The 25,803-nt window shown below is 41.5% G+C and overlaps 1 protein-coding gene across 1 annotated transcript in view; it reads right to left on the bottom strand.

Moving 5' to 3' along the window:
- Positions 1 to 3,076: 3,076 nt before the first annotated feature.
- Positions 3,077 to 25,803, bottom strand: part of LOC134351179 (centromere protein J-like) — a 434,406-nt gene continuing 411,679 nt past the window's right edge. Inside the window, exons 14-20 of the mRNA XM_063057290.1 lie at positions 18,996 to 19,099; positions 17,758 to 17,907; positions 13,321 to 13,425; positions 12,762 to 12,902; positions 11,534 to 11,618; positions 9,043 to 9,163; positions 3,077 to 5,389 (exon numbers count right to left, since the gene is read on the bottom strand). Coding sequence (XP_062913360.1) covers positions 5,200 to 5,389; positions 9,043 to 9,163; positions 11,534 to 11,618; positions 12,762 to 12,902; positions 13,321 to 13,425; positions 17,758 to 17,907; positions 18,996 to 19,099 — 896 coding nt within the window. The 3' untranslated portion in view covers positions 3,077 to 5,199. The remainder of the gene's footprint in view (positions 5,390 to 9,042; positions 9,164 to 11,533; positions 11,619 to 12,761; positions 12,903 to 13,320; positions 13,426 to 17,757; positions 17,908 to 18,995; positions 19,100 to 25,803) is intronic.

Here is a 25,803-nt window from a genome sequence, read left to right as displayed (position 1 = left end):
AAGAATAAATCAAGGAAGGTAGTGCACCCGTGGCTGACAAGAGAAATTAGGGATAGTATCAATTCCAAAGAAGAAGCATACAAATTAGCCAGAGAAAGTGGCTCACTGAGGACTGGGAGAAATTCAGAGTTCAGCAGAGGAGGACAAAAGGCTTAATTAGGAAGGGGAAAAAAGATTATGAGAGAAAACTGGCAGGGAACATAAAAACTGACTGTAATAGCTTTTATAGATATGTAAAAAGGAAAAGACTGGTAAAGACAAATGTAGGTCCCCTACAGACAGAAACAGGTGAATTGATTATGGGGAGCAAGGACATGGCAGACCAATTAAATAATTACTTTGGTTCTGTCTTCACGAAGGAGGACATAAATAATCTTCCAGAAATAGTAGGGGACAGAGGGTCCAGTGAGATGGAGGAACTGAGCGAAATACATGTTAGTAGGGAAGTGGTGTTAGGTAAATTGAAGGGATTGAAGGCAGATAAATCCCCAGGGCCAGATGGTCTGCATCCTAGAGTGCTTAAGGAAGTAGCCCAAGAAATAGTGGATGCATTAGCGGTAATTTTTCAAAACTCGTTAGATTCTGGACTACTTCCTGAGGATTGGAGGGTGGCTAATGTAACCCCACTTTTTAAAAAAGGAGGGAGAGAGAAACCGGGGAATTATAGACCGGTTAGCCTAATGTCGGCGGTGGGAAAACTGCTGGAGTCAGTTATCAAAGATGTGATAACAGCACATTTGGAAAGCACTGAAATCATCGGACAAAGTCAGCATGGATTTGTGAAAGGAAAATCATGTCTGACGAATCTCATAGAATTTTTTGAGGATGTAACTAGTAGAGTGGATAGGGGAGAACCAGTGGATGTGGTATATTTGGATTTTCAAAAGGCTTTTGACAAGGTTCCACACAGGAGATTGGTGTGCAAACTTAAAGCACACAGTATTGGGGGTAAGGTATTGATGTGGATGGAGAATTGGTTAGCAGACAGGAAGCAAAGAGTGGGAATAAACGGGACCTTTTCAGAATAGCAGGCGGTGACTAGTGGGGTACCGCAAGGCTCAGTGCTGGGACCCCAGTTGTTTACAATATATATTAATGACTTGGATGAGGGAATTAAATGCAGCATCTCCAAGTTTGCGGATGACACGAAGCTGGGTGGCAGTGTTAGCAGTGAGGAGGATGCTAAGAGGATGCAGAGTGACTTGGATAGGTTGGGTGAGTGGGCAAATTCGTGGCAGATGCAATTTAATGTGGATAAATGTGAAGTTATCCACTTTGGTGGCAAAAATAGGAAAACAGATTATTATCTGAATGGTGGCCGATTAGGAAAAGGGGAGGTGCAACGAGACCTGGGTGTCATTATACACCAGTCATTGAAAGTGGGCATGCAGGTACAGCAGGCGGTGAAAAAGGCGAATGGTATGCTGGCATTTATAGCAAGAGGATTCGAGTACAGGAGCAGGGAGGTAATACTGCAGTTGTACAAGGCCTTGGTGAGACCACACCTGGAGTATTGTGTGCAGTTTTGGTCCCCTAATCTGAGGAAAGACATCCTTGCCATAGAGGGAGTACAAAGAAGGTTCACCAGATTGATTCCTGGGATGGCAGGACTTTCATATGAAGAAAGACTGGATGAACTGGGCTTGTACTTGTTGGAATTTAGAAGATTGAGGGGGGATCTGATTGAAACGTATAAAATCTTAAAGGGATTGGACAGGCTAGATGCAGGAAGATTGTTCCCGATGTTGGGGAAGTCCAGAACAAGGGGTCACAGTTTGAGGATAAAGGGGAAGCCCTTTAGGACCGAGATTAGGAAAAACTTTTTCACACAGAGAGTGGTGAATCTGTGGAATTCTCTGCCACAGGAAACTGTTGAGGCCAGTTCATTGGCTATATTTAAGAAGGAGTTAGACATGGCCCTTGTGGCTACGGGGGTCAGGGGGTATGGAGGGAAGGCTGGGGCAGGGTTCTGAGTTGGATGATCAGCCATGATCATAATAAATGGCAGTGCAGGCTCGAAGGGCCAAATGGCCTACTCCTGCACCTATTTTCTATGCTTCTATGTTTTATGTGTGTGTGTGTGTGTGTGTGTGTGTGTGCATGTGCGTGTGTGCACGTGCGCGTGTGTGTGCATTGTGTGTGCGCGTGTGTGTGCGCGTGCGTGTGTGCGCGCGCGTTTGTGTGCGTGTGCGCATGTGTGTGTGCGCGTGCATGTGCGTGCGTGTGTGTGCGTGTGTGTGTGTGTGCGTGTGTGTGTGTGTGCGTGTGTGTGTGCGTGCGCGTGTGTGTGAGTGTGTGTCAGAGAGAGCAAAACATGCACCAACATGGCATGCTAAAAATATATTCAGAAAACTAGACCAATTATCTCTCAACATTCAAATAGTAGGCTTTTGCAACCTTAACTTATGTCCTGAGTGTTCTTATTCTTATTGCTGAACCAGTAAAATCAGAAATGATAAATGGAAGTGGAAAGAGATGAGTGTTACTGAAATACAAGGGGTGACTGATAAGTTCGTGGCCTAAGGTAGAAGAAAACCTAGCATATTTATTTTTTAACATAGTCCCCTCCTGCATTTGCACACTTAGTCCAGTGGTCATGGAGCATACGGATCTTGGACCTCCAGAAAGTGTCCACAGCAGGGGTGATTGATAAGTTTGTGGCCTAAGGTAGACGGGGAGGAGTTATTAACTTCAAACTTTCTGCATTATCACTCAGAGTTGAACTGCACGTGCATGTAACAAGAGCGTCTTGGACCTCCAGGTGGTCCACAGCAGGGGTGATTGATAAGTTTGTGGCCTAAGGGAGATGAGTTATTCAGCTCTCATTACATGCATGTGCAGTTCAACACTTTGAGTGAAAATGCAGAAAGTTTGAAGTTTCTCCTCATCTCCTTCTACTTTAGGCCACGAACTTATCAGTCACCTCTGCTGTGGATCACTTTCTGGACATCCAAGACGCCAACTTCTACAAAGAATGGATCCGTATGCTCCACGACCGCTGGACTCAGTGTGTAAATGGAGGAAAAATAAATGTGCTAGGTTTTCTAAAATTGACTCCTTCTACCTTAGGCCACAAACTTATCAATCACCCCTCGTAGAGTGTGACATGAGTTGCGGAGTGTTGTTTAATGCACACATCTGAATAAGATATTTTAGGAAAGTTCATGATCTACTAACATCAATGCGACATTCCATTAATACTGTTTTTACGAGAAGGAGGAAATTAAAACTAGGGCTCATGATCAAAGTTGCTGGTGAACGCAGCAGGCCAGGCAGCATCTATAGGAAGAGGTACAGTCGATGTACCTGCTCTCAAACGCATCTCCCCCATTTCAGGCACATCTGCTCTCACTCCATCCTCCTGCCACCCCACTAGGAATAGGGTTCCCCTGGTCCTCACCTACCACCCCACCAGCCTCCGGGTCCAACATATTATTCTCCGTAACTTCTGCCACCTCCAACGGGATCCCACCACTAAGCACATCTTTCCCTCCCTCCCCCCGCTTTCTGCAGGGATCGCTCCCTATGAGACTCCCTTGTCCATTCAACCACCCCATCCCTCCCCACTGATCTCCCTCCTGGCACTTATCCGTGTAAGCGGAACAAGTGCTACACATGCCCTTACACTTCCTCCCTTACCACCATTCAGGGCCCCAGACAGTCCTTCCAGGTGAGGCGACACTTTACCTGTGAGTCGGCTGGGGTGATATACTGCGTCCGGTGCTCCCGATGTGGCCTTCTATATATTGGCGAGACCCGATGCAGACTGGGAGACTGCTTTGCTGAACACCTACGCTCTGTCCGCCAGAGAAAGCAGGATCTCCCAGTGGCCACACATTTTAATTCCACATCCCATTCCCATTCTGATATGTCTATCCACGGCCTCCTCTACTGTAAAGATGAAGCCACACTCAGGTTGGAGTAACAACACCTTATATTCCGTCTGGGTAGCCTCCAACCTGATGGCATGAACATCGACTTCTCTAACTTCCGCTAATGCCCCACCTCCCCCTCGTACCCCATCCGTTATTTATTTTTATACACACCTTCTTTCTCTCACTCTCCTTTTTCTCCCTCTGTCCCTCTGACTATACCCCTTGCCCATCCTCTGGGTTCCCCTCCCCCCCTTGTCTTCTCTCCGGACCTCCTGTCCCATGATCCTCTCATATCCCTTTTGCCAATCACCTGTCCAGCTCTTGGCTCCATCCCTCCCCCTCCTGTCTTCTCCTATCATTTTGGATCTCCCCCTCCCCCTCCCACTTTCAAATCTCTTACTAACTCTTCCTTCAGTTAGTCCTGATGAAGGGTCTCTGCCTGAAACATCGACTGTACCTCTTCCTATAGATGCTGCCTGGCCTGCTGCGTTCACCAGCAACTTTGATGTGTGTTGCTTGAATTTCCAGCATCTGCAGAATTCCTGTTGTCTAGGGCTCATGATGTAAAATTGTTCCACATAAATTGACAGGGATTTCAGGAGAAACGTATCTATTTAAAGAGTAGCCATAATGAGGATGTTGTGAAGTGACTTTTTAGAAAACCCTTCTGCTCTTCATGAGTCTCACCTGTAATTGTACTCTGTATGTTGCATGCGGTAGAAATTTCACATTTTATTGCAAATAGTTAATTCAAGTGAAGGTAATAAATTAACATTAATAGTGAGAGAGCAAAACAGTAACACCATCAAGGTGGTTTATTTTTTGGAGTTCCTTCCATGTGATCACTTGCTTCCAATTGACTCACCCAGTTAACATTGCTTATTTCCAACTCTCTTTAATATTTTTATAATAAAAATTAAATATATGCAAAGTATTTTTAATGTGCTTAGCATTTTCTTTTGTAGTTAAGTGCCAATGACCTTGAGATTCATCTTTCATGTTAGGCTCCAGGGAATTTTCTGGCTGTTAAATCAGGAACACAACACCCAGTTGCATACATGTTTCCCAATGACAGCTTTTCTTTAACTCTATTCCCATATACAAAATCCATGCAGGTTAATACATTGTAGTGCACAGGTATGGCTCAGATTCTAGAGGAGTACTCAGTCTCTTGTAGTCAAAGCATATCGTAAAAGAAAATGAAACAGGATTGGATTTGTAGATAGATTGTAGTGCCTGGAAGACAACTTCTGCAATTCTGTTAGTACTTTCTTTTCTTGTTCTTACATAACTCTTTCTGATTGTCTAACAGAAGTCACTGCAGTCACATTTTATCCAAAACAAGATTTCCTTTCTTGTCTTTTATTCGGACACGACCTGTGGAATACTTCGTTTCCTGGCGCCCATTAGGATACACGGTCTTCTTGGTTCCATCAGGGTACTCCCTCCGTTTGTACTGGGGCGTGTGGATCTCCCTCTGCCCATTGTTGAATTCAATAATTTTATCTCCATTTCTGAGAAAGAACAAAACCTTCAGTAACTAATAACATGATGATTTTGCATCTTCAGAAAGATAAATTAAAAGGTTCTCTGTAAGTTCCATTTACAGTATTTCCATAATTGTTTTATCAGGTCACAAAAAGATAACATTCAGTATCTTAGTCAACTTGGTACTTGCAGACAATGTATGGTGCTTCAGCAGGGTATCAGTTGCCTCAGCAGGAAAAGGTAATGACAAATGCTCCACTAGCTCCCATTGACTCAATTGCAATCACTAACAAGTCCAACACAGCCATCAGATCTAAACACCTGCAGTCATTATACTGCGAGCTGTTAGGTACTCCGAATGAAAAAGAGAGAATGGGCATTCTGTAAACAACCCAATCAGCTGAGAAATGGGCAGCAAACAGATCCTTGCTACAAATAATCCAGTTCTCAAGTACCAAATGTTGACCAAGTTAACAGCCTGTGTTGGCCAAACAACTTCCTATGCTTCATGAACTGGTTGATGCCACTTGTGACTTGTACAGTACATAGGCTTATAAACCAGCCAGACAATGTCACTTATTGTAGCTATTTGCACCAATGCAGAGTCCAGGCTGGTGCTTCAGTGCATCACCATTCTCTAAACTTCTTTGAATTCATGCTATTAATATCAATATTTAAAGGTTATTAATTAATTAATCAATCAATCTACTTATTGATTGGTTGATTAAGATGGAGTGTAGAATAAGCCTTTCCAGCCCTCCGAACCTCACTGCCCAGCAATCCTTGAATTTAATCCTAGCCTAATCACGGGACAATTTACAATGACCAACAGGTATGTCTTTAGATTGTGGAACGAAACGGGAGCACCCACCCACACAGTCACAGGGAGAATGTACACACTCCTTACAGACAGTGGTGGGAATTGAACTCAGGGCTCTGGTACTGTAAAGCGTTTTGCTAACCTTTATGTTACCATGCTGCTCTTTATACTTAGTTGCTAATTCAAAAGTGTGCACAGGATGAGGCTACATAGTGAGCTTTCCAATACAGACTGCTAAACAATCCCTTTCTGTGGTGTCAGTATTCAGCTTTGCCATTTACACTCAGTGGCCACTTTATTAGGTACAGAAGCGGAACACAGTGTGGTTTTCTGCTGCTTCAATGTCCTACATGTTGCGCGTTCTGAGATGCTTTTCTGCACACATGGTTATAATACATGGTTATTTGAGTTACTGTCACCTTCTTGTCAGCTTGAACCAGTCTGGCCGTTCTCCTCTGACCTCTCTCATTAACAAGGCATTTTTGCCCACTGAACTGCCACTCACTAGAAGTCTTTTTTCTTTGTTTTTTTACACCATTCTGTATAAACTCTAGAGACTGTTGTGTGTGAATATCCCAGGAGATCAGCAGGTTCTGACATACTCAAACCACCTTGTCTGGCAACAACAATCATTCCTCGGTCAAAGTCAGTTAGATCACATTTCTTCCCCACTCCGACGTTTGGTCTGAACAACAACTGAACCTCTTGACCATGTCTGCATGCTCTTATACATTGAGTTGCTGCCACATGATTGGCTGATTAGATGTTTGCATTAATGAGCAGGAGTACAGCAACAGCTAATAAAATTGCTACTGAGTGTACAGAAATGTGGAAGAAAGGTCACTTGTCCTCTTATATTATCCATAAGACATAGGAGCAGAAATAGGCCATTTGGCCCATTGAGTCTGCTCCGCCATTCAACCATGGCTGATCCTTTATTTCTCCTCTCCTCCACCTCACTCACTGGCCTTCTCTCCATAACCTTTGATGCCATGGCCAATTAAGAACCTATCAATCTCTGCATTAAACACACCCAACGACCTGGCCTCCATAGCTGCCTGTGGTAACAAATCCCACAAATTGACCAACCTCAGGCTAAAGAAATTTTGCCGCATCTCTGTTTTAAATAGGTGCCCCTCTATCCTGAGGCTGTGCCCTTGTCCTAGACTCCCCCACCACGGCAAACATCCTTTCCTCATCTACTATGTCTAGGCCTTTCAACATTCAAAAGGTTTCAATAAGGTCCCCCCTCATCCTTCTAAATTCTAGTGAGTACAGACCCAGAGCCATCAAACGTTCCTCAGATAATAACCCTTTCATTCCCAGAATCATTCTTGAGAACCTCCTCTCAACCATCTCCAATGCCAGCACATCTTTTCTTATCTTGATCTCTCCCAGTCCTACTCTCTAGTTCCCCTTCAGTTGCCTTACAGCACTTCAAGTACACAGACAGGTATTTGTTAAGTGGGTCAAGATTTTCTGCCTCTAACACAAGATACAGTTCTCTACTGCCCTCTGTGTGCAAAGACTTCTCCTGAATTCTCTTTAATTCTTAAAACCTTAAATCTATGCTCTCGATTAACAATCATTCTGTTTAGGGAAAGAGAATTTCCTATCCACTCTAAGTTTCAGATAATTTTATATACCTCAAACAAATCCCTTCTCAGCTCTTCTTTGTCCCAAAGGAAACGAACCCAGACTGGCTTTAAAATTGCCAGAAATTGACATTATCTCCAGTGCTGTCACACTCTTCCTGTTGCGTGGTGAGAGAACATGTACACAGTAAGCAACCATGGCCTAATTAGCTATAACATTCTAGTACATCCTCCATGCTCTTAAATAAAAACAGGAGCTGCTCATCAGGTCAGGCAGCAACTGTAGAGAGAGAAACAGATATGATGCTCCTAGTTGAAGATCTTTCACAACATCTGATGAAAGTCTTGGCCAAATCTGTTACATAAGTGACACCAGTACGGCTAATGTTGCAGCTACCCAGTGGTGCAGTCAAGTGCAGCCAGTTGTACTTCAAAGACATTGGTTTGATATGCAAGCTCAGACTGCAGCCATCCTAACTGTGCATCAGATTATTCAAAGGGGCTAGCACGGTGCTACAGTAATCGAATCCCTCATCACAAGAACCATTGAAGTGCCACCCATGGAGCACAAAATTACTGCTTTCTCCTGAAAAATTTTAGCTGACACATAGAAACATAGAAAATCTACAGCACACTACAGGCCCTTTGGCCCACAATGTTGTGTCAACCATGTAACCTACTCTAGAAACTGCTGAGAATTTCCCTACCACATAGCCTTCTATTTTTCTAAGCTCCATGTACATATCTAAGAGTCTCTTAAAAGACCCTATCGTATCTGCCTCTACCACCATCACTGACAGTGCATTCCATGCACCCACCACTCTCTGTGTAAAAAACTTACCCCTGACATCCCCTTTGTACCCACTTCCAAGCACCCTAAAACTACGCCCCCTCATGTTAGCCATTTCAGCCCTGGGAAAAAGTCTCTGGCTATCCACACGATCAATGCCTCTCATCATCTTATACACCTCTATCAGGTCACCCCTCATCCTCTGTTGCTCCAAGGAGAAAGTTTATTCAACCTATTCTTATAAGGCATGCTCCCCAATCCAGACAACATCCTTGTAGATCTCCTCTGCACTGTCTCTATAATATTCACATCTTGTACAATACAGCATCTAGTGTAACATCTCAGGTGTGAACATGTACCAGATGCTAGTTTGTGAGCAAAGGGCACCCAGTATAGGCAAACATCAAAAGGCAATGCCAAGTTCATGTATAAATATTTTTCCTTCCATTGGAAAACAGAGAGAAACACACTTACTTTTGCAAATTCACAACTGTACCATCTGGGAATATACTCTTTTCATGACCATCAGGAAAAAGGTGTTTGATAGTTTGATCTGGAAATATTATTTCCTTCTTACCATCAGGATAATGTTTTTCTAAAAGATAAGAAAATGTTACAAAGATTAAGGGCCAAATTGTAGTTTGAAAACATGGAATAAATTTCTTTTTTTTGCACTACTTACTTTATATGCAATGGGTTCCAATTGATTGGACCATTAGTTAATTGGAGCAACCATTTATCTGATTCAATGCTTAAAGAACAAAAACTAATCAAGAAAATAGCCAGAATATAATTCATTTATTTGGGACACTACGCCAATTAACTGGGGCAGGAGACTGCTATTGAACAGTTTCTAATTAGCAGGAGTCGCATGCACTTTTGTCGCCAATAGACACTACTCTGTGCTTAGAGTGAACAGTTTTTAAATAGAATCAGTTGCATGAGTTTGTGCTCAAAAAGCAATGTTTTTTGTCTTGATAGTTAGTGAAAACTAATCAGTAAGACAATTCAGAACTCTCTTGCTTACTGTGGTTTAAGCACTTAGGCTTGGAGATGCCAGAAACGGCTGGGAGTGAAAATGAAATGATTTCACTACCTCAACAACCTAGGAACTATGAAAAATTTGAAGGTATCAACAACCATCTTGAATGGCACAATGAAAATGAAGATTTGGAGGATGCATTTGTTGATAGCATTGTATGAAGGTTGTCAATTATCTGCACCAGGAGTCTATAAAGATTCTGTTCATGGACAGTCAATCAAAAGAACACGGCAGCGACACTGGATGAATTCCTCCATTGATAACAATTTGGGACCAATACACAGTTTTATAGTACTTTAGTAGTATTGATAGTGTTCTAGTTTGTTCTGTTTTCATTCAAGTGCTTAATTTGTTACTCAGTTAAATGGTAGATTGTCTTTATTATACCTTTTTAACTATTTTCATGAAACTTCAACTAATTGGGCCAAAGTGTCCTGGCCCTGATATGTCCCAATTAACTGGAATTCACTGTATGTGTATATATATCTTATTGTATCGAATTGTATATTTTGTATATTGTACTGCACTGCTGCCACAAAACAACAAATTTCCCAACATATGTCAGTGATGATAAACCTGATTCTGAAGTTACAGAAATTATTTACCCATCATACGGAAAAGCATAGTCAAAAAGAAAATTAGCCCTTTTTAATCTGTAAGGTTGGGAAATAATAACTCTTGCATGCTGGCAACCTAACCCCAAGATATGCACCTTAACAGGTGTGTGAGTACATATAACCCCCAATAATAACCCACACTGATTCTACAAGCTGTGTCAAGGTCAGTACTAGAGCAGTCTATCTCTTCTTCTTTGGCAATCCCTCAGGATTAAGGATGATTCGCTTCTTCTTTGGCTTTGTGGGCAATGTGGGAATCGCCGACTCTTCCACAAAAGAGGCAGAAGACAATTTGGGGTAGGGGAGATTGGAATTGGGCCAGTAATTTCTGAGGGAGTCCACTCCTTCTACCACAGACTTCTACAATGGACTTAAGGTTCTCAATCCTTCTCCATTTTGAGCTAGAGATTCCAAAGAGTCGGGGGGTGCCCATTAGGCGCATTAGCCACTGATATTCAATTTGTTATTGTGCTATCAATCCTCCCACTGCCAGGGAGTGCCTTTGATTTAACAGGTTGGAAGTAGGAAGTAGCTTTTAAGTGATTATCAGGCTGGAATTAAAATATCATTTTAGCCAAATCAAGAGATTCAATCACAGTTATTCAGTCCCAGGTCAATTCGGAGACTGGAAATAATTCCAGTTTGACAATTGCAATTCTGTATTGGGAGGTGATGTACTTGGGGTTGGGTGTTGAACTGTGCCAGTCTGTTTAACCAGATAGATGTAAATGCACATCCAATCAAAATATTTACCTCTGTGAAAGTTCACTATTATCAATCTAAAAAAGAAAAGTGACCACAGATAAAAATAAACCACTGCTATGAAATGTCTATTTAAATGGAATTTCTTACTTGTTATCCAACATCTTAACGGCCAACTGTAAGAATTTTCAGAATGAATACTTTTTTAAATATTCAATTGAATTGAAATGGGTGAAAGTTAACCCACTTATAAGGTCAGACCAAGTTTTTGGCATTCACTATCATAATCATGTTTTAGGTGTACCTCTGGCAAGTGGAAAAAACATGATGATGTAGAAGCAAAAATCTGTGTACTGATAAATTTTAATAAGATGGGGATGATTAAAATGTATTTTGATGTGTAATATAAAAATTATTATCACATATAAAGCTTAAATAGTAACCCATTAAGAAAATGTACAAAAATAGAATAAAACCTCAGATTGCAGAACCCAACTTCCCATTTCTTTACTTGCAACACGCACCTGGCTTCAAGTGGATTTACAACCCTATGCCTTCCTGTTGCAATATTAAATCACAAATATTCACTGCAGATTCCACCCACCTATCTGGTTATTGGAGAACTGTAGCATCTCTATTCCACTTGGGAATGTGGTGTGAGTTGTCTTTGCATCAGCGTAGTAGTATATCTGCAAGAGTTCAGAACATGCTAATTGCTTTAGACAGTCACTTCTTTCCAAATAGTGTCCGTCTCTAAAAGAAACAGCCTTTATAATGTCTGGCATATTTATTCTCTGGTCCTTTGCAGACACGGGTGAAATTGACACTGTTTCTCAGTATACTGGCACACACACATGCACACAGATAGCATACTCATCTACTGTACCTAACCCTCACCTCATATTGTTTTGGATAAAGTTTCAAGAACAACCAATATAGAACATGCATATAACTCAATTAACCATTTAGTTAGGAATGCAGTTCTCAAAAGCCAGACAGAATTGATCAAGTTTGTCTTACATGATTATACAGTTTTGTGCAAGAGTCTTTTGCAATTTTCTCACTTGCATAGGCTTTCCTTTAAGCAAAGGAGGCTGAGACATGCCGATGATAGAGGTATATAAAATTATGAGCAATGTAGATAGAGGTAGGGTGCATAAAACTGGAAAGCGTAGGTTTAAGTTGAGAGGGAGTAGGTTTAAAGAGGATCTGACAGGTTCATTTTTCACATAAAGGGTATTTGGTATCTGGAATAATCTGCCACAGGAAGTAGTTGAGGCAGGAACAGTATTTGAGAGGCAGGGAGACAGATTCCAGAATGAATAATACATGGAGGAATATGGGGTTAAAGCAGGAAAGTAGGGTTAGCACAGCATTAGCATGGCAATTGGCAAAGACGGTGGGCTGGGTGGCTTGATTCTATGCTGTACAACTCTTTGACTTTATGATTATATGACTCCAATACCATCAAAGGAAGAGTAGACAAGTTTTGGCCCCACCAGTTACCTGCCTTATGCATTAATACGTAGCTGACCAGGATACATCTACAACTGCACCTCAAAAGATTCAGATGCACAGAGGTTGAGAGGGTGGTGAGCCCCTCAGCTGGTGTCACTGCAGATCCATTGTCCAGCAGGTGACCCGTCCACCAGGAGCACTAATCCTTTGGAAGGTCAGTGTCTGTCTACATGGCCTGTTCTGCTACCAACAACTCTCCCTTCCCTTCTTTTCTATATTTCAATGTCCCAAATAGTTGCCTTATAAAAATGTAATTAGCTTGTAGTGCTTTCAGAAGACAGTAATGACTCTTAGTATTCAGCATTTGCACATACCACTGTTTGGTCTGGCATGAACTGCTTCACATCCCCATTGAAGAATGTTATGGTGACAGATTGCCCATCTGCACTGACCTCCTTCCTTGTGCCATTCGGAAAGATAATAATTCGATTTCCATTAGTCAGGATCTGTTCTATCTGAGAGTGAAACAAGAACCATTGTATGAATATAATATACAAATATGGGCACCTTTCAGTTTCCTTCATCATGGACAAAAATAATCTAAAGTAAATGCTAAATACAATTTGTAAATGTACTCTAGTAATTAAGTATTGTCTGAAAACAATTAAAATGAGCTCAATGTTAATGATATAAAAACAATCATACAAAGTGCTATTTGAACTTTTAAAAAATATGCTCAATAAATATTAGTCATAATCATGGAGTACTACAGCAGAGGTCAGGCCCTTCAGTCCATCTAGTGACTCCTGAACTGTAATTCTGCCTCGCCCTTTTGGAGGAAGTGCCTAATAGAGTGTCCACTGAGTGTAAATCATTAAAGGATGAAATGTTACCTTGTGAATGTTACATTACTGTATTTTATTGTCATATTACCTTGCCATCTGGATATTGGATTTCTTCTCTAACATCATCTTGTGTAATATTACTCTTAAAACAGGCACTTTCTCTTCTAGATAAAACAGAACTTGGCCGTGATACCTAAAGGATTAAAACAAATCGTTTGTAGCCAGCTAAAGAAAAAAGACCTCTGGGCCATAAGAGGTTACATCTTATAAAAAAAATTCTGACTTCTCATTCATCTCAGAGTGAAAGTGGATAATTACACATCATACTCCCTCGACCATTCTGTGCCTCCTCTTAGCTTTCTTTCTCATTAATAAACCTGGTTCAATTACACCCAATCCATTTAAATTAAATCATTGACCCAAGAGATTCTGCAGTTGCTGGAAATCCAGAGCAAAACATACAGTGTACTGGAGGAACTCAGCAGGTCAAGCAGCATCTACAGAGGGGAATAAACAGTTGATGTTTCAGTACCGTGATGAAGGGTCTCAGCCTCAAACACTGACTGCTTATTCCTCCAGAATGCTGTGTGTATAAACTAAGTCATTGATATTGATTGGACATAGCAGAGAAGAAACAGTAGATTCTTGTGGCACTCCTCTTATTACAGCATGCCTGCGATATCGTGTTCAAGTCTAAATTTGTGGTACACAATATGTATTGTAGAATGACACGTCTGTTGTGTATGCACTATTTATGACAGCACCTGTAGCATTATAGTGTTGTGCACTTAACTATATATCACATATGCACTTCATGTCAACTTGCACATCTATAGAATTTTATTTTATTATTAACATTATTCTATTATTATTTGATGTGCTGTATGTAGTATACAGTATGTACTGTGTTTCACACCTTGGTCCCAGAGGAACAATGTTTTGTTTAGCTGTATACATGTGGATGGCTGAATGAAAATAAACTTCAACTTGAACTTGTTTTCTATCTATTAACCAGCTCCCAATCTATCCTGTTACAAAACCCTTAATCTATAAACTCTAATTTGTAAACTGTGCTTACTTTTCCATAAATTAGCATTGGGTTTGCCCATTTGTATGACAATTTTCTAAAACCTCTATGAGACGAGCACCAGTAGTTGATCCATGCATGAGGAGCTGATGGAAGCTCTGCGTAAATGGGAGTTGGAGTGCTCCACCTGTTGTCACCTGAAAACTCACAGAATCAGAGTGGAAGCAAATCATCCCACTCCTGAGGGACTGCCACAACTAGTACAAATGCTACTACTCAGCTCCAGAGAGCTCAGTCCAGTCCTGACCTCAGGCACTGTTGATATGGAGTTTGCATTTCACCCTGCAATTGCACGGGATTCCAGGTGCTCTGGTTTTCTTTCACCTCTCAGATCAAAGTTCAGGTTTATACACCTTCATATTAGGCAATCATTTAAAATAATATGTGTACGTGTCAAAGATTGCTCAAAACCTCACTTTTATGTAAAGGTCCTCCTCTGCATAGGAATGCCAATCTACAGCTCTTAGATACAAATGAGTGTTTAAGAGACAGAAGGATGGAAATGCTGGCATCTTCTGCCATGTGGGAATTCAGTTCACGGTCACATTTCTGACTTGGCAACTGTCCAGGTTATGAACAGTTCTCAAGGACAGAACCCTGCCATAACTTGGAGAGAACCTGCATAAATTTTTAGTTTGGATTAGATTAGATTAGCTTTGTTTGTCACATGTACATTGAAACTTTAAAACATACTGTACAGTGAAATGTGGCGTTTTCTTCAACGACCAACACAGTCCAAAAATATGCTGCATGTCTACAACTGTGGCCATGTTTCTGGAACCAACACAGCACGCCTACAATTCATTAACCCTAACCCACATAGTTTCAGAATGTGGTAGGAAACCAGAGCATCTGGAGGAAACCTGAGGGAGAACATACAAGCTCCTTACGGACAGCAGCGGGAACTGAAAATTGAGAAGTGGAATGTTCTTTGAGGGCATTTTCCACCAAAAACTGACAAATTGAAAAACCCAGAAAGAACTGATGCTGGAGGAGCTTTTACTCTGGCAAATGTGATGTTATGGGTTGGGGGAGGTTAGAGGAGGGGAAGATGTCTGTAGACTTGCAGCAGCTGACATTGCCATCCTTTTGTCTCTCAAATACTCATGTAAGAGCTGTACACAGACATCCCTACGGAGGGGAGGACCTCTACACTGAAGTGGGGAAAGTTAGGAAACTAGCATTCATAGATGTTGGGGTAATGCTGAGAAACCAGCATTGTTGGAAGCAGGGAAGTAGGGGTGTAGAAATTAGGAAACCAAGAGAGTTTAGAGTGAAGGTGGGGAGACAGATTCATGGATGAGTTTGGGGTTATTTTAGTGAAATGCTGGGGGCAGAGAAGGAGGAGGGTTCTCAAGAGTGGCATTCACTGCTGGTTCATCCTGTAGCCCCAGGACTGCTTACCATCAGAGGGCCACAATGTACTGGCAGATGCCCCAGTCCAGTACTGCATTGGGAAGCCTACGTGATCCAGGGAGTCTCAGCAATGGTCCTTACAAATACAGTGCTCCAAGGTGCATTATAATACTCCAAAACAGGACGATATGCAGGATATGATAACATTCCATGGATCTCTAACATAGAAATTGAGTCAGGAGATCATAAGACCACAAGGCAGGAGCAGAATTAGGCCATTCAGCCCATCAAGTCTGTTCTGCCATTTCATCATGGTTAATGCATTGTTCCTCTCAACCCCATTCTCCTGCCTCCTCCCCATAACTTTTGACACCCTCACTAATCAAGAATATATCAACCTCCACTTTAAATACCCAATCAATTGGCCTCCACAGCTGTCTGTAGCAATAAATTTGGCAGATTCACCACCTTCTGGATAAAAATATTCCTTCACTTCCCTGTTTTAAAGGGATGTCCTTCTATTCTAGTAAGGAGCACTCAGAAACCCCTGGCTGAATTTCCAATGAAACGACCTGGACATGGCTATAATTTTACTTTAGTATTTACCCGAGGGCAAATAACTTGCAGGAAATAGGAGAAAAAAATGGGACTAACAAGATAGTTTGACTAGAAACCAGCATAGCATTGATGGATTTAATCACCTCCTTCTATGTTGAAACAATACCATGATGCTAAGTAATGGTTCATCATAACACAACGTGGACTTTTGAGTCAATGTTTATTCAATTGTTCTGTAATGCTTATCAGCATCAAATATTCACCTGATTGAATTTTTTGAGGATGTGACTGAACTCATTGATGATGGTAGAGCAGTAGATGTAGTGTATATGGATTTCAGCAAGGCATTTGACAAGGTACCCCATGCAAGGCTTATTGAGAAAGTAAGGAGACATGGGATCCAAGGGGGCATTGCTTTGTGGATCCAGAACTGGCTTGCCCACAGAAGGCAAAGAGTGGTTGTAGACGGGTCATATTCTGCATGGAGGCCAGTGACCAGTGGTGTGCCTCAGGGATCTGTTCTGGGACATCTACTCTTTGTGATTTTTATAAATGACCTGGATGAGGAAGTGGAGGGACGGGTTAGTAAATTTGCTGATGACACAAAGGCTGGAGGTGCTGTGGATCGTATGGAGGGCTGTCAGAGGTTACAGCGGGACATTGATAGGATGCAAAACTGGACTGAGAGGTGGCAGATGGAGTTCAACCCAGATAAGTGTGAGGTGTTTCATTTTGGTAGGACAAATATAATGACAAAATATAGTATTAATGGTAAGACTCTTGGCAGTGTGGAGGATCAGAGGGATCTTGGGGTCTGAGTCCATAGGACACTCAAGGCTGCTGCGCAGGTTGACTCTATGGTTAAAAAAGCATCAATCAATCCTTCATCAATCATGGGATTGAGTTTCAGAGCCGAGAGGTAATGTTGCAGCTACATAGGACCCTGGTCAGACTCTACTTGGAGTACTGTGCTCAGTTCTGGTCGCCTCACTATAGGAAGGATGTGGAAACCATAGAAAAGGTGCAGAGGAGATTTAGAAGGATGTTGCCTGGATTGGAGAGCATGCCTTATGAGAATAGATTGAGTGAACTTGGCCTTTTTTCCTTGGAGCGACAGGGGATGAGAGGTGACCTGATAGAGGTGTATAAGATGATGAGAGGCATTGATCATGTGGATAGTCAGAGGCTTTTTCCCAGGGCTGAAATGGTTAGCACAAGAGAGCACTGTCTTAAGGTGCTCGGAAGTAGGTACAGAGGAGATATTAGAGGTAAGTTTTTACGCAGAGAGTGGTGAGTGCGTGGAATGGGCTGCCAGTGACAGTGGTGAAGGCAGATATGATAGGGTCTTTTAAGCAACTCCGGGACAGGTATATGGAGCTCAGAAAAATAGAGGGCTATGGGTAACCCTCGGTAATTTCTCAGGTAAGGACATGTTTGGCACAGCTTTGTGGGCTGAAGGGTCTGTATTGTGCTGTAGGCTTTCTATGTTTCTATGTTTCTAAATATCAACATCAAAGTACGAACCTTCTGTTCAATGTCAAAGCCTATTTGTTTACCATCCAGAGGGGTCTTCCTACCACTTGGGGTTGTACTACGACTTCTGCGGCCTGAAGGAGGCCTTTCTTGCAGTCTGGATGGTGTTTCAACTGTACTCTTGATTAAAGCCTTTGTTCCCTGAAATAGTGTTAACAATTTCAAGTTAATTAATCAGACAATTCCCACTAAAAGCCCTATTAAGACAGCAATGCTCTGTTGTGAAAATTTATATGTTGATTAATTTCAATGTCCTGTGATTATTAGACAAACAATACCACAAATGATTCTGAAAACGTTTTTGATTACCAGCATAATCTTAAAAAGTTACCAGATGAGATATCAGTCTGGCACAGAAGGAACTTAATGCTGAATTGAAATGTTATGCCTTCTATTTCAATGATAACAAAATGATGAGAATTTGGGAGGATGTTGATTCCAACAAGACATTTTGGTGTTGGAACAATATGCTGCAGAATGTGCATCTATAAAAATTACTGCCACAACTCCGGGTTAATATATATATATAGTAATATTATATACGTTTGTATATAATATACATATATAGAATTATTGGCCACTTTATTAGACTAATTATATGGCAGCAACTCAATGCATAAAAGCATGTAGACATGCTCAAGATATTCATTGCTCCTCAGGGCAAACACCAGAATGGGGAAGAAATGTGATCTAAGTGAATCTGACTGTGGAATGCTTATTGGGCCAGAAGAGATGGTTGAAGCATCTCAGAAACTGTTGATCTCCTGGGATCTTCATGCACAACAGTCTCCAAAGTTTACAGAGAATGGTGTGAAGAACAGCAAAACATCCAGTGAGGGGCAGTTCTGAGGGCGAAAACGCCTTGTTTTCAAACAAGGCCAGAGGAGAATGGCTGGACTGGTTCAAGCTGACAGTTACTCAAATAACCATGGGTTACAACAATAGTGTGCAGAAAAGCATCCCTGAATGCACAACATGTCGAACCTTGAAGCAGGTAAGCTACAGCAGCAGAAGAGCGTTAATGGTCTTCTCAGTGGCCACTTTATTAGGTACAGGAAGTGTATTATACACACATACCTCAGGCATCGACTGATAAACTTGTTCTTGATTTCATATTTCAGTACATGCTTCACAAGCACAATGTTTTAATAACCAATTTATTTTGTTTTGTACGTTCCTGCACCTATTGACGACCAGCGGAGCTTTAGGGATTGGTTTATTTCAATTACCTGTTGTTTAGTAGTATAACTTTGGGATCTAGGCATGTGTTCTGTTGTTTGCAAATGTTTACACAGATTATCCTCCGAACTACGTGAATTGGAAGAGGGAACGCCTAAAAATGAGAAAAAGGTATTAACAGTATACAAATAATGCACTAAGAAATTCAGGTTCTTAAAGCTGAGTATCAAAAGGAACACAACAACTTAAGCTGTCAATGATAAACCGAAATCTTTGACCCTTTTGTGCTTTGTATGAAGTGTCCTAGGACCAACCATCTTCAGCTGCTTCATCAATGACCTTCCTTCTGTCATAAGGTCAGAAGTGGGGATGTTTACAGATGACTGCTCAATGTTCTGCACCATTCGTGACTCCTCAGATAGTGAAGCAGTTCACACCCAAATGCAGCAGGACCTGGACAATATCCAGGCTTGCGCTGACAAGTGGCCAGTAACATTTGAGCCATGCAAGTCCCAGGCAATGACTATCTCCAACAAGAGAGGATCTAACCATCATCCCTTGACATTCAGTGGCATCACCATCTCTGAATCCCCTACTATCAACATCCTGTGGGGTTACCATTGACTGGAAGCTGAACTGGTCGGGCTATATAAACACTGAGGCAGGTCAAAGGCTAGGAATCCTGTGGTATGTAACTCACCTCCTGATTCCCCAAAGCCTGTCCACCATCTACAAGGCTCAGGTCAGGAGTGTAATGGAAAACTCACCACTTGCCTGGATGAGTGCAGCTCCATCAATACTCAAGAAGTTTGACACCATCCAGTACAAGGCAGCCCACTTGATTGGTACCCCTTCCATGAGCATCCAATCCCTCCACTATTGACGAACAGTTGCAGCAGTGTGTAATATCTACAAGATGCACTGCAACAACACACCAAAGTTCTTCAGGCAGCACCTTCCAGACCAATGACCACTATCATCTAGAAGGACGAGAACAACAGATATCTGGAAGACCACTTGGAAATCCCCCTGCAAGTCACTCACCATCCCGACTTGGAAACTGGGTCATTGTCACTGGGTCAAAATCATGGAATTCCCCCACCCCCTAACAGCACTGTGCATGTACCTATGCCTCAGGGTCTGCAGGAGTTCAAGAAGACAGCTTATCACCACTTTCTCAGGGGCAACTAGGGATGGGCAATAAATGCTGGCTGAGCTGGTGATGCCCATATCCCGCAAACGAATAAATGTTTAAAAAATGCATTTTGCATCAATGAGTGTGTGGGGTTAATTCCTTCACCCCTGGGCTTGGATGGGTAATGTGCTCTTCCTTTTCTTGCATAGGCTGACTTGGAGCAACAACTACACATTCGAGGTAATATCAGTTGATCAGTTTAATGTTCTTGAGGACAGAGACTGATAGATCACTGATCAATCTATATACAGTGATTGAAGGAAGAATTTACATACTACAGTGAACCTAATCAGTGGACGACTACTAACTCCATCTGTAGTTAGGCCTCAGCTAAGTCCACTTTGCTGGAGTATTTCCCTCTGGAAAGGTTTTATTTTCTAGATTTTGCCTGACCTGCTGAGTTCCTCTAGTTCTTTATGTGTGTGTAGCAAATATATTGTCTATCCTGGGCAGATGGTATTCATCTACTTTCAGTACCGGGTTGATAGTGACCTTAAAATCACCATAGATCCTAACAGACTACTTGGCTACTGGGACCACTGGCATTGCCCATGGGCTGCACTCAACCTTGGAAAGAATTCCTTCAGCCTCCATGTGATCTCGCTCACTGGCTACTTTATCATGGATGGTATAAGGAGCTGGACAGGCTTTGTAAAACTTGGTTGTGGCATTTTCATTTAACACTATTCTACCTTTGATATGTTTGAGTTTATCAATGTCATCCTTGAACACTACTTTGGAATAAACCAGTACCTTCCTTAATTCATTTTCAGTTGACCTTGTCACAGGGAATATATGGATCTCCATTCAAGTTGTGGTTGTCTCACCCAATCATGTCCCCAAAATGCTGGCCCTCCTGCTTTTACCATATACACACCCAATGTGGCTTGTTGGTTGTTGTACGTATTTCACTATTACGGATGTCATTCCCACAGGAATAATCCTTTCTCCAGTATAAGTTCTTAGTTGGGTGTCTAAAGGCTTCAGTTTAGCATCTTTTAAAAATCATTCAAACTCATGGAATGGCTGAAACAGCCAATCCAGTGTCCATTTTTTTTAAAGTAATTTTCTGTTCACTTCCAGTGTAAGTCATATTGCCTGTATATTGTTCATTTTCACACTGTAAATCTCAAGGCTACTCAGTCTGCATCATCTCATTATCAGATTTTTCATCAATAGCATGCAGATTAGTGCTCTTTCTGAAACTGCAACTTGACTTTCTATCTTTTTCTCTAACCTGTGCAGTCCATTTATTTTCATCTGCCTGAAATGCTCTTTGTTTCTGTCCTAATTTGTTGCATTTTCTGCAAGTTTCACCTTTAAATATACATTGGCCTGGTGTATGTCAGACCCTGTCACAACGGTAACACAATTTGTTCGGCCAGGCAGGTTTCTGTTCAGAGGTTGCAATTTTGTTTACAGTCACTTTCATTCCTGACTGCAACTCAATTGTGTCTCTGTCTGCTGCAATTGATATAGCTATTTCAACTACTCTTTTAAATGTAAGTTGTGCTTCAGCTAGGAACTGTTTTTGAATGCTTTCTTGCAACATCCCAAAAACTAAATGGTCTCTCAATGCATCATTAAGCCCATTACTGAACTAACTATGCTTAGACAAGCTCTTCAATGCAGCCATGTACACTGAAATGGATTCCCCTTCCTTTTGATTTTGCTTATAAAGCATTCTGCAATCAACAATGGTCTCAGTTCTAATGTTCCTGCATTACTTCCAGTTTGGCTGGTTTTTCAAACTTTTAAGCAAACTGTATGCCTTTAAATCCAATGCACTCCAGCAACATTAGCACTCACTTTTCATTGGCTATTTCATTTGTTTCAAAATACTGCTCAATTTGCTCAGTATACATGAGCCAGTTATCCATTGCGCAATGGATTATTAATGGAACATTTATCTTTCTGATGTAGCCAGCCATTTCTGCTTTATTTTATCTATGATTATAATCATCCAGTACTCATTATTTATGAACCAGTGAACTTGTCCAATATCTGCCACTTTTTTTTTAAACTCGAAGGTCTCGCTGCACTTTTAAAAATCTTGAACATCTCACTACACCTCAACAGGTATATAGTCGTCTTGGGTTTGTTTAAAACTTCCTCATTGTCACTATTAAGTTTTGTAACTCCAAAGCATAAAACTAATTGCAAGAAAAAGATGGGAGCCCAGGAGAACAGGCCTTAAGTATTGTTTTTACTGTAAGTGAGACAGGCACATATGACATAGTGCCATGGTGATGCTTTTACATATAACCCACAATGCATTATGTAAACAATAAAGAATGCTTAATCACACAATATAATTACAATATTACTCAAATATTACTGAAATATTAAATATACAACATAGACCAAAGGTTTTGTTTGGATCTATAAGTCGCTGTCTTCAAAGATTATTTTCTTTAATCTTGCATAGGCTGCATTAGCACTACTCAGGTAGTGATTGATCTCTGAGTCAATATCTGCTTTTGAGGAAAGAATGTCGCCAGGGTAGGGAAATCTATGCTGCACTCCTTTGGAGGTCAATAGCTCTCTCCTAAGGTGAGGTGCCTATAGTTGCTCATTATAAATGAGGTTTATTATGAACAGAGCTTAGTACAGTTTTGGAATAACTTCCAATCCATTCTATTCTAAATCTTCTAGTTATTTGGTAAGGTTACAGCTTTATAGGACCCTGGTCAGACCCCACTTGGAGTACTGTGCTAAGTTCTCGTCACCTCACTATAGGAAGGATGTGGAAGCTATAGAAAGGGTGCAGAGGAGATTTACAAGGATGTTGCCTGGATTGGGGAGCATGCCCTAAGAGAAAAGGTTGAGTGAACTTGGCCTTTTCTCCTTGGAACGACGGAGGATGAGAGGTGACCTGATAGAGGTGTATAAGATGATGAGAGGCGTTGTTCGTGTGAATATTCAGAGGCTTTTGCCCAGGGCAGAAATGGCTAACATGAGAGGGCACAGTTTTAAGGTGCTTGGAAGTGGGTACAGAGGAGATGTCAGGGGAAAATTTTTTACGCAGAGAGTGGTGAGTGCATGGAATGGGTTGCCAGTGACAGTGGTGGAGGCGGATATGATAGGGTCTTTTAAGAGACTCCTGGACAGGTACATGGAGCTTAGAAAAATAGAGGGCTATGGGTAACCTTAGGTAATTTCTAAAGTAAGTACATGTTCGGCACGGAATCGTGGGCCAAAAGGCCTGCATTGTGCTGTAGGATTTCTATGTTTCTATGTTTCTATTTTTTGTTTCTGTCTGAAATTTTTTAATAGACATTATAGGTTTTCTTGAACCTCCACTATTTCTACTACTTCACCATTTAGCAAGTATTCAACTTAATAATTTTTCAATCACATTTCAGCCATTTGACAGAGTTTTGCCAATTACCTCATTTTGTTAAGCAACACGCACAATCTGCTGGAGGAAGTCAGTAAATCAGGCAGGAGATATGAAGGGGAGTAAATAGCTGATGTTTGAGGCCAAACCCTTAATCAGGGCACAAAATTAATAACACCTTGTTATAATTTGAAGCATTTATCTGATCTTTTTACAAAGCTTCAAATTCCTTTCATTCAACCTAACTTTCTACCTCATAATTTGCAATATTAAGCATGTTGAATAGTTGAAGCTCCAAAAAGGTCCAGGCAATAGAAGTATAATCTCTGTTTAATAAATGCACAAGTATCATTGCATTGCCTACTAAATACCTATTATTGCTCACCACAAAATGCTGGAGGAACTCAGCAGGTCAGGTAACATCTATGCAGAGAAATAAACAGTTGACGTTTCTGGCTGAGATAGGCCTGAAATATCAGCTCCAGCATTTCCAGCATCTGTGGGATCTCCTGTGTTTATGCATTACTCACCACCATCTCTTTGGTTGGTTTTGAAAATATTGCTGCAGGAACCTATCCTGAACACATTCAGGAAAATCAGAGGCCACTGAATAGGAGAGCCTGAGAATGATGCTGGAAATAACACACACACTTTCAAAGTATGCAGCTCGCAAGATCATCCTGCCTGCAAATGTGAATGGCTGCTGCTTGCGGCCTGCAGTATTCCTACTGAATGAGTGCAGTCCTTCACAGGGCTTATTACTTGCATAGAAGAGGTGGTGCTTGGCTTTACTGGAGCATGCCTGGTGGCATGGTGCGAAGACAATAACCTATCCCTCAATGTCAGCAAGACGAAGGAATTGTTTGTTGACTTCAGAAGGAGTAGCGAACCGCACGACCCAATTTACATCGGCGGTGTGCAAGTGGAACAGGTCAAAAGCTTTAAGTTCCTCGGGGTCAATATCACAAATGACCTGACTTGGTCCAACCAAGCAGAGTTCACTGCCAAGAAGGCCCACCAGCACCTTTACTTCCTGAGAAAACTAAAGAAATTTGGCCTGTCCCCTGAAACCCTCACTAATTTTTATAGATGCACCGTAGAAAGCATTCTCCTAGGGTGCAGCACGAGCTGGTATGGAAGTTGTCCTGTCCAAAACCAGAAGAAGCTGCAGAAGATCGTGAACACAGTGCAGCACATCACATAAACCAATTTTCCATCCTTGGACTCACTTTACACCGCACGCTGTCTGAGCAGTGCTGCCAGGATAATCAAGGACACAACCCACACAGCCAACACACTTTTCGTCCCTCTTCCCTCTGGGAGAAGGCTCAGGAGCTTGAAGACTCGTACGGCCAGATTTGGGAACAGCTTCTTTCCAACTGTGATAAGACTGCTGAACGAACCCTGACCCGGATCTGGGCCGTACCCTCCAAATATCCGGACCTGCCTCTCGGTTTTTTTGCACTACCTTACTTTCCATTTTTCTATTTTCTATTTATGATTTATAATTTGAATTTTTAATATTTACTATCGATTTGTAATCCAGGGAGCTGGAAGTGCAGAATCAAATATCGGTGTGATGATTGTACGTTCTAGTGTCAATTGTTTAGCGACAATAAAGTATAAAGTATAAAGTATCTGTCATTGAGATTGTACAGCTGAAAACCCCATGTGAAATTCTCCTTTTTCACATTCCACTTATTTCTCACCCTAACCTCTTCTAATTTGCCCATCTACATTAATCCCATGATACCCATGATACCCATGATCAGCTCCACATCCTTCTATGCCTTGACCACCTAAGTATCTGTCTAAGTGTCTCTCAACAGAATGATTACATCTGATTCCACTACCTTTTCTAGCAAGGCATTCCAGATGTCAACCACTCTCTGAAAAATCACATGCCCTTAAATCTCCTTTAAAACCCCTAGCTCTCACCTTAAACCCATGCCCTCTAATTTTTGGAATCACACTTCTGAAAAGAGTCAATCATCCCAACTCCATATCACTGGACAACAAGCTTCAGCTATTTCATTATTGACCCTCTTTTCATTGTGAAGTCAGAAGCAGGAAGTTCAAAATGATTACTGAATGTTTAATTCAATTTACGATTCGTTAGGAAACGAAGCTCTCACACCTGCATGCACTCAGAGCTGAGATCCCCTGCAGCAGATGAGTCACCTACTCTCATCTCCAAATCCTTTCCACAAAGCACAGGTCAAGAACATGGTGGGATACTCTGACTTGAACAGTTTGAACACTCAACAATGCCGGACGAAGCTTCCTGCTTATTCAGTTAACCCTTCCACCACCCTGAACCCTC

Source organism: Mobula hypostoma, chromosome 8 (assembly GCF_963921235.1).
Source record: "Mobula hypostoma chromosome 8, sMobHyp1.1, whole genome shotgun sequence".
Lineage (NCBI taxonomy): Eukaryota > Metazoa > Chordata > Chondrichthyes > Myliobatiformes > Myliobatidae > Mobula > Mobula hypostoma.
This window is presented reverse-complemented; position numbering and strand designations above follow the sequence as displayed.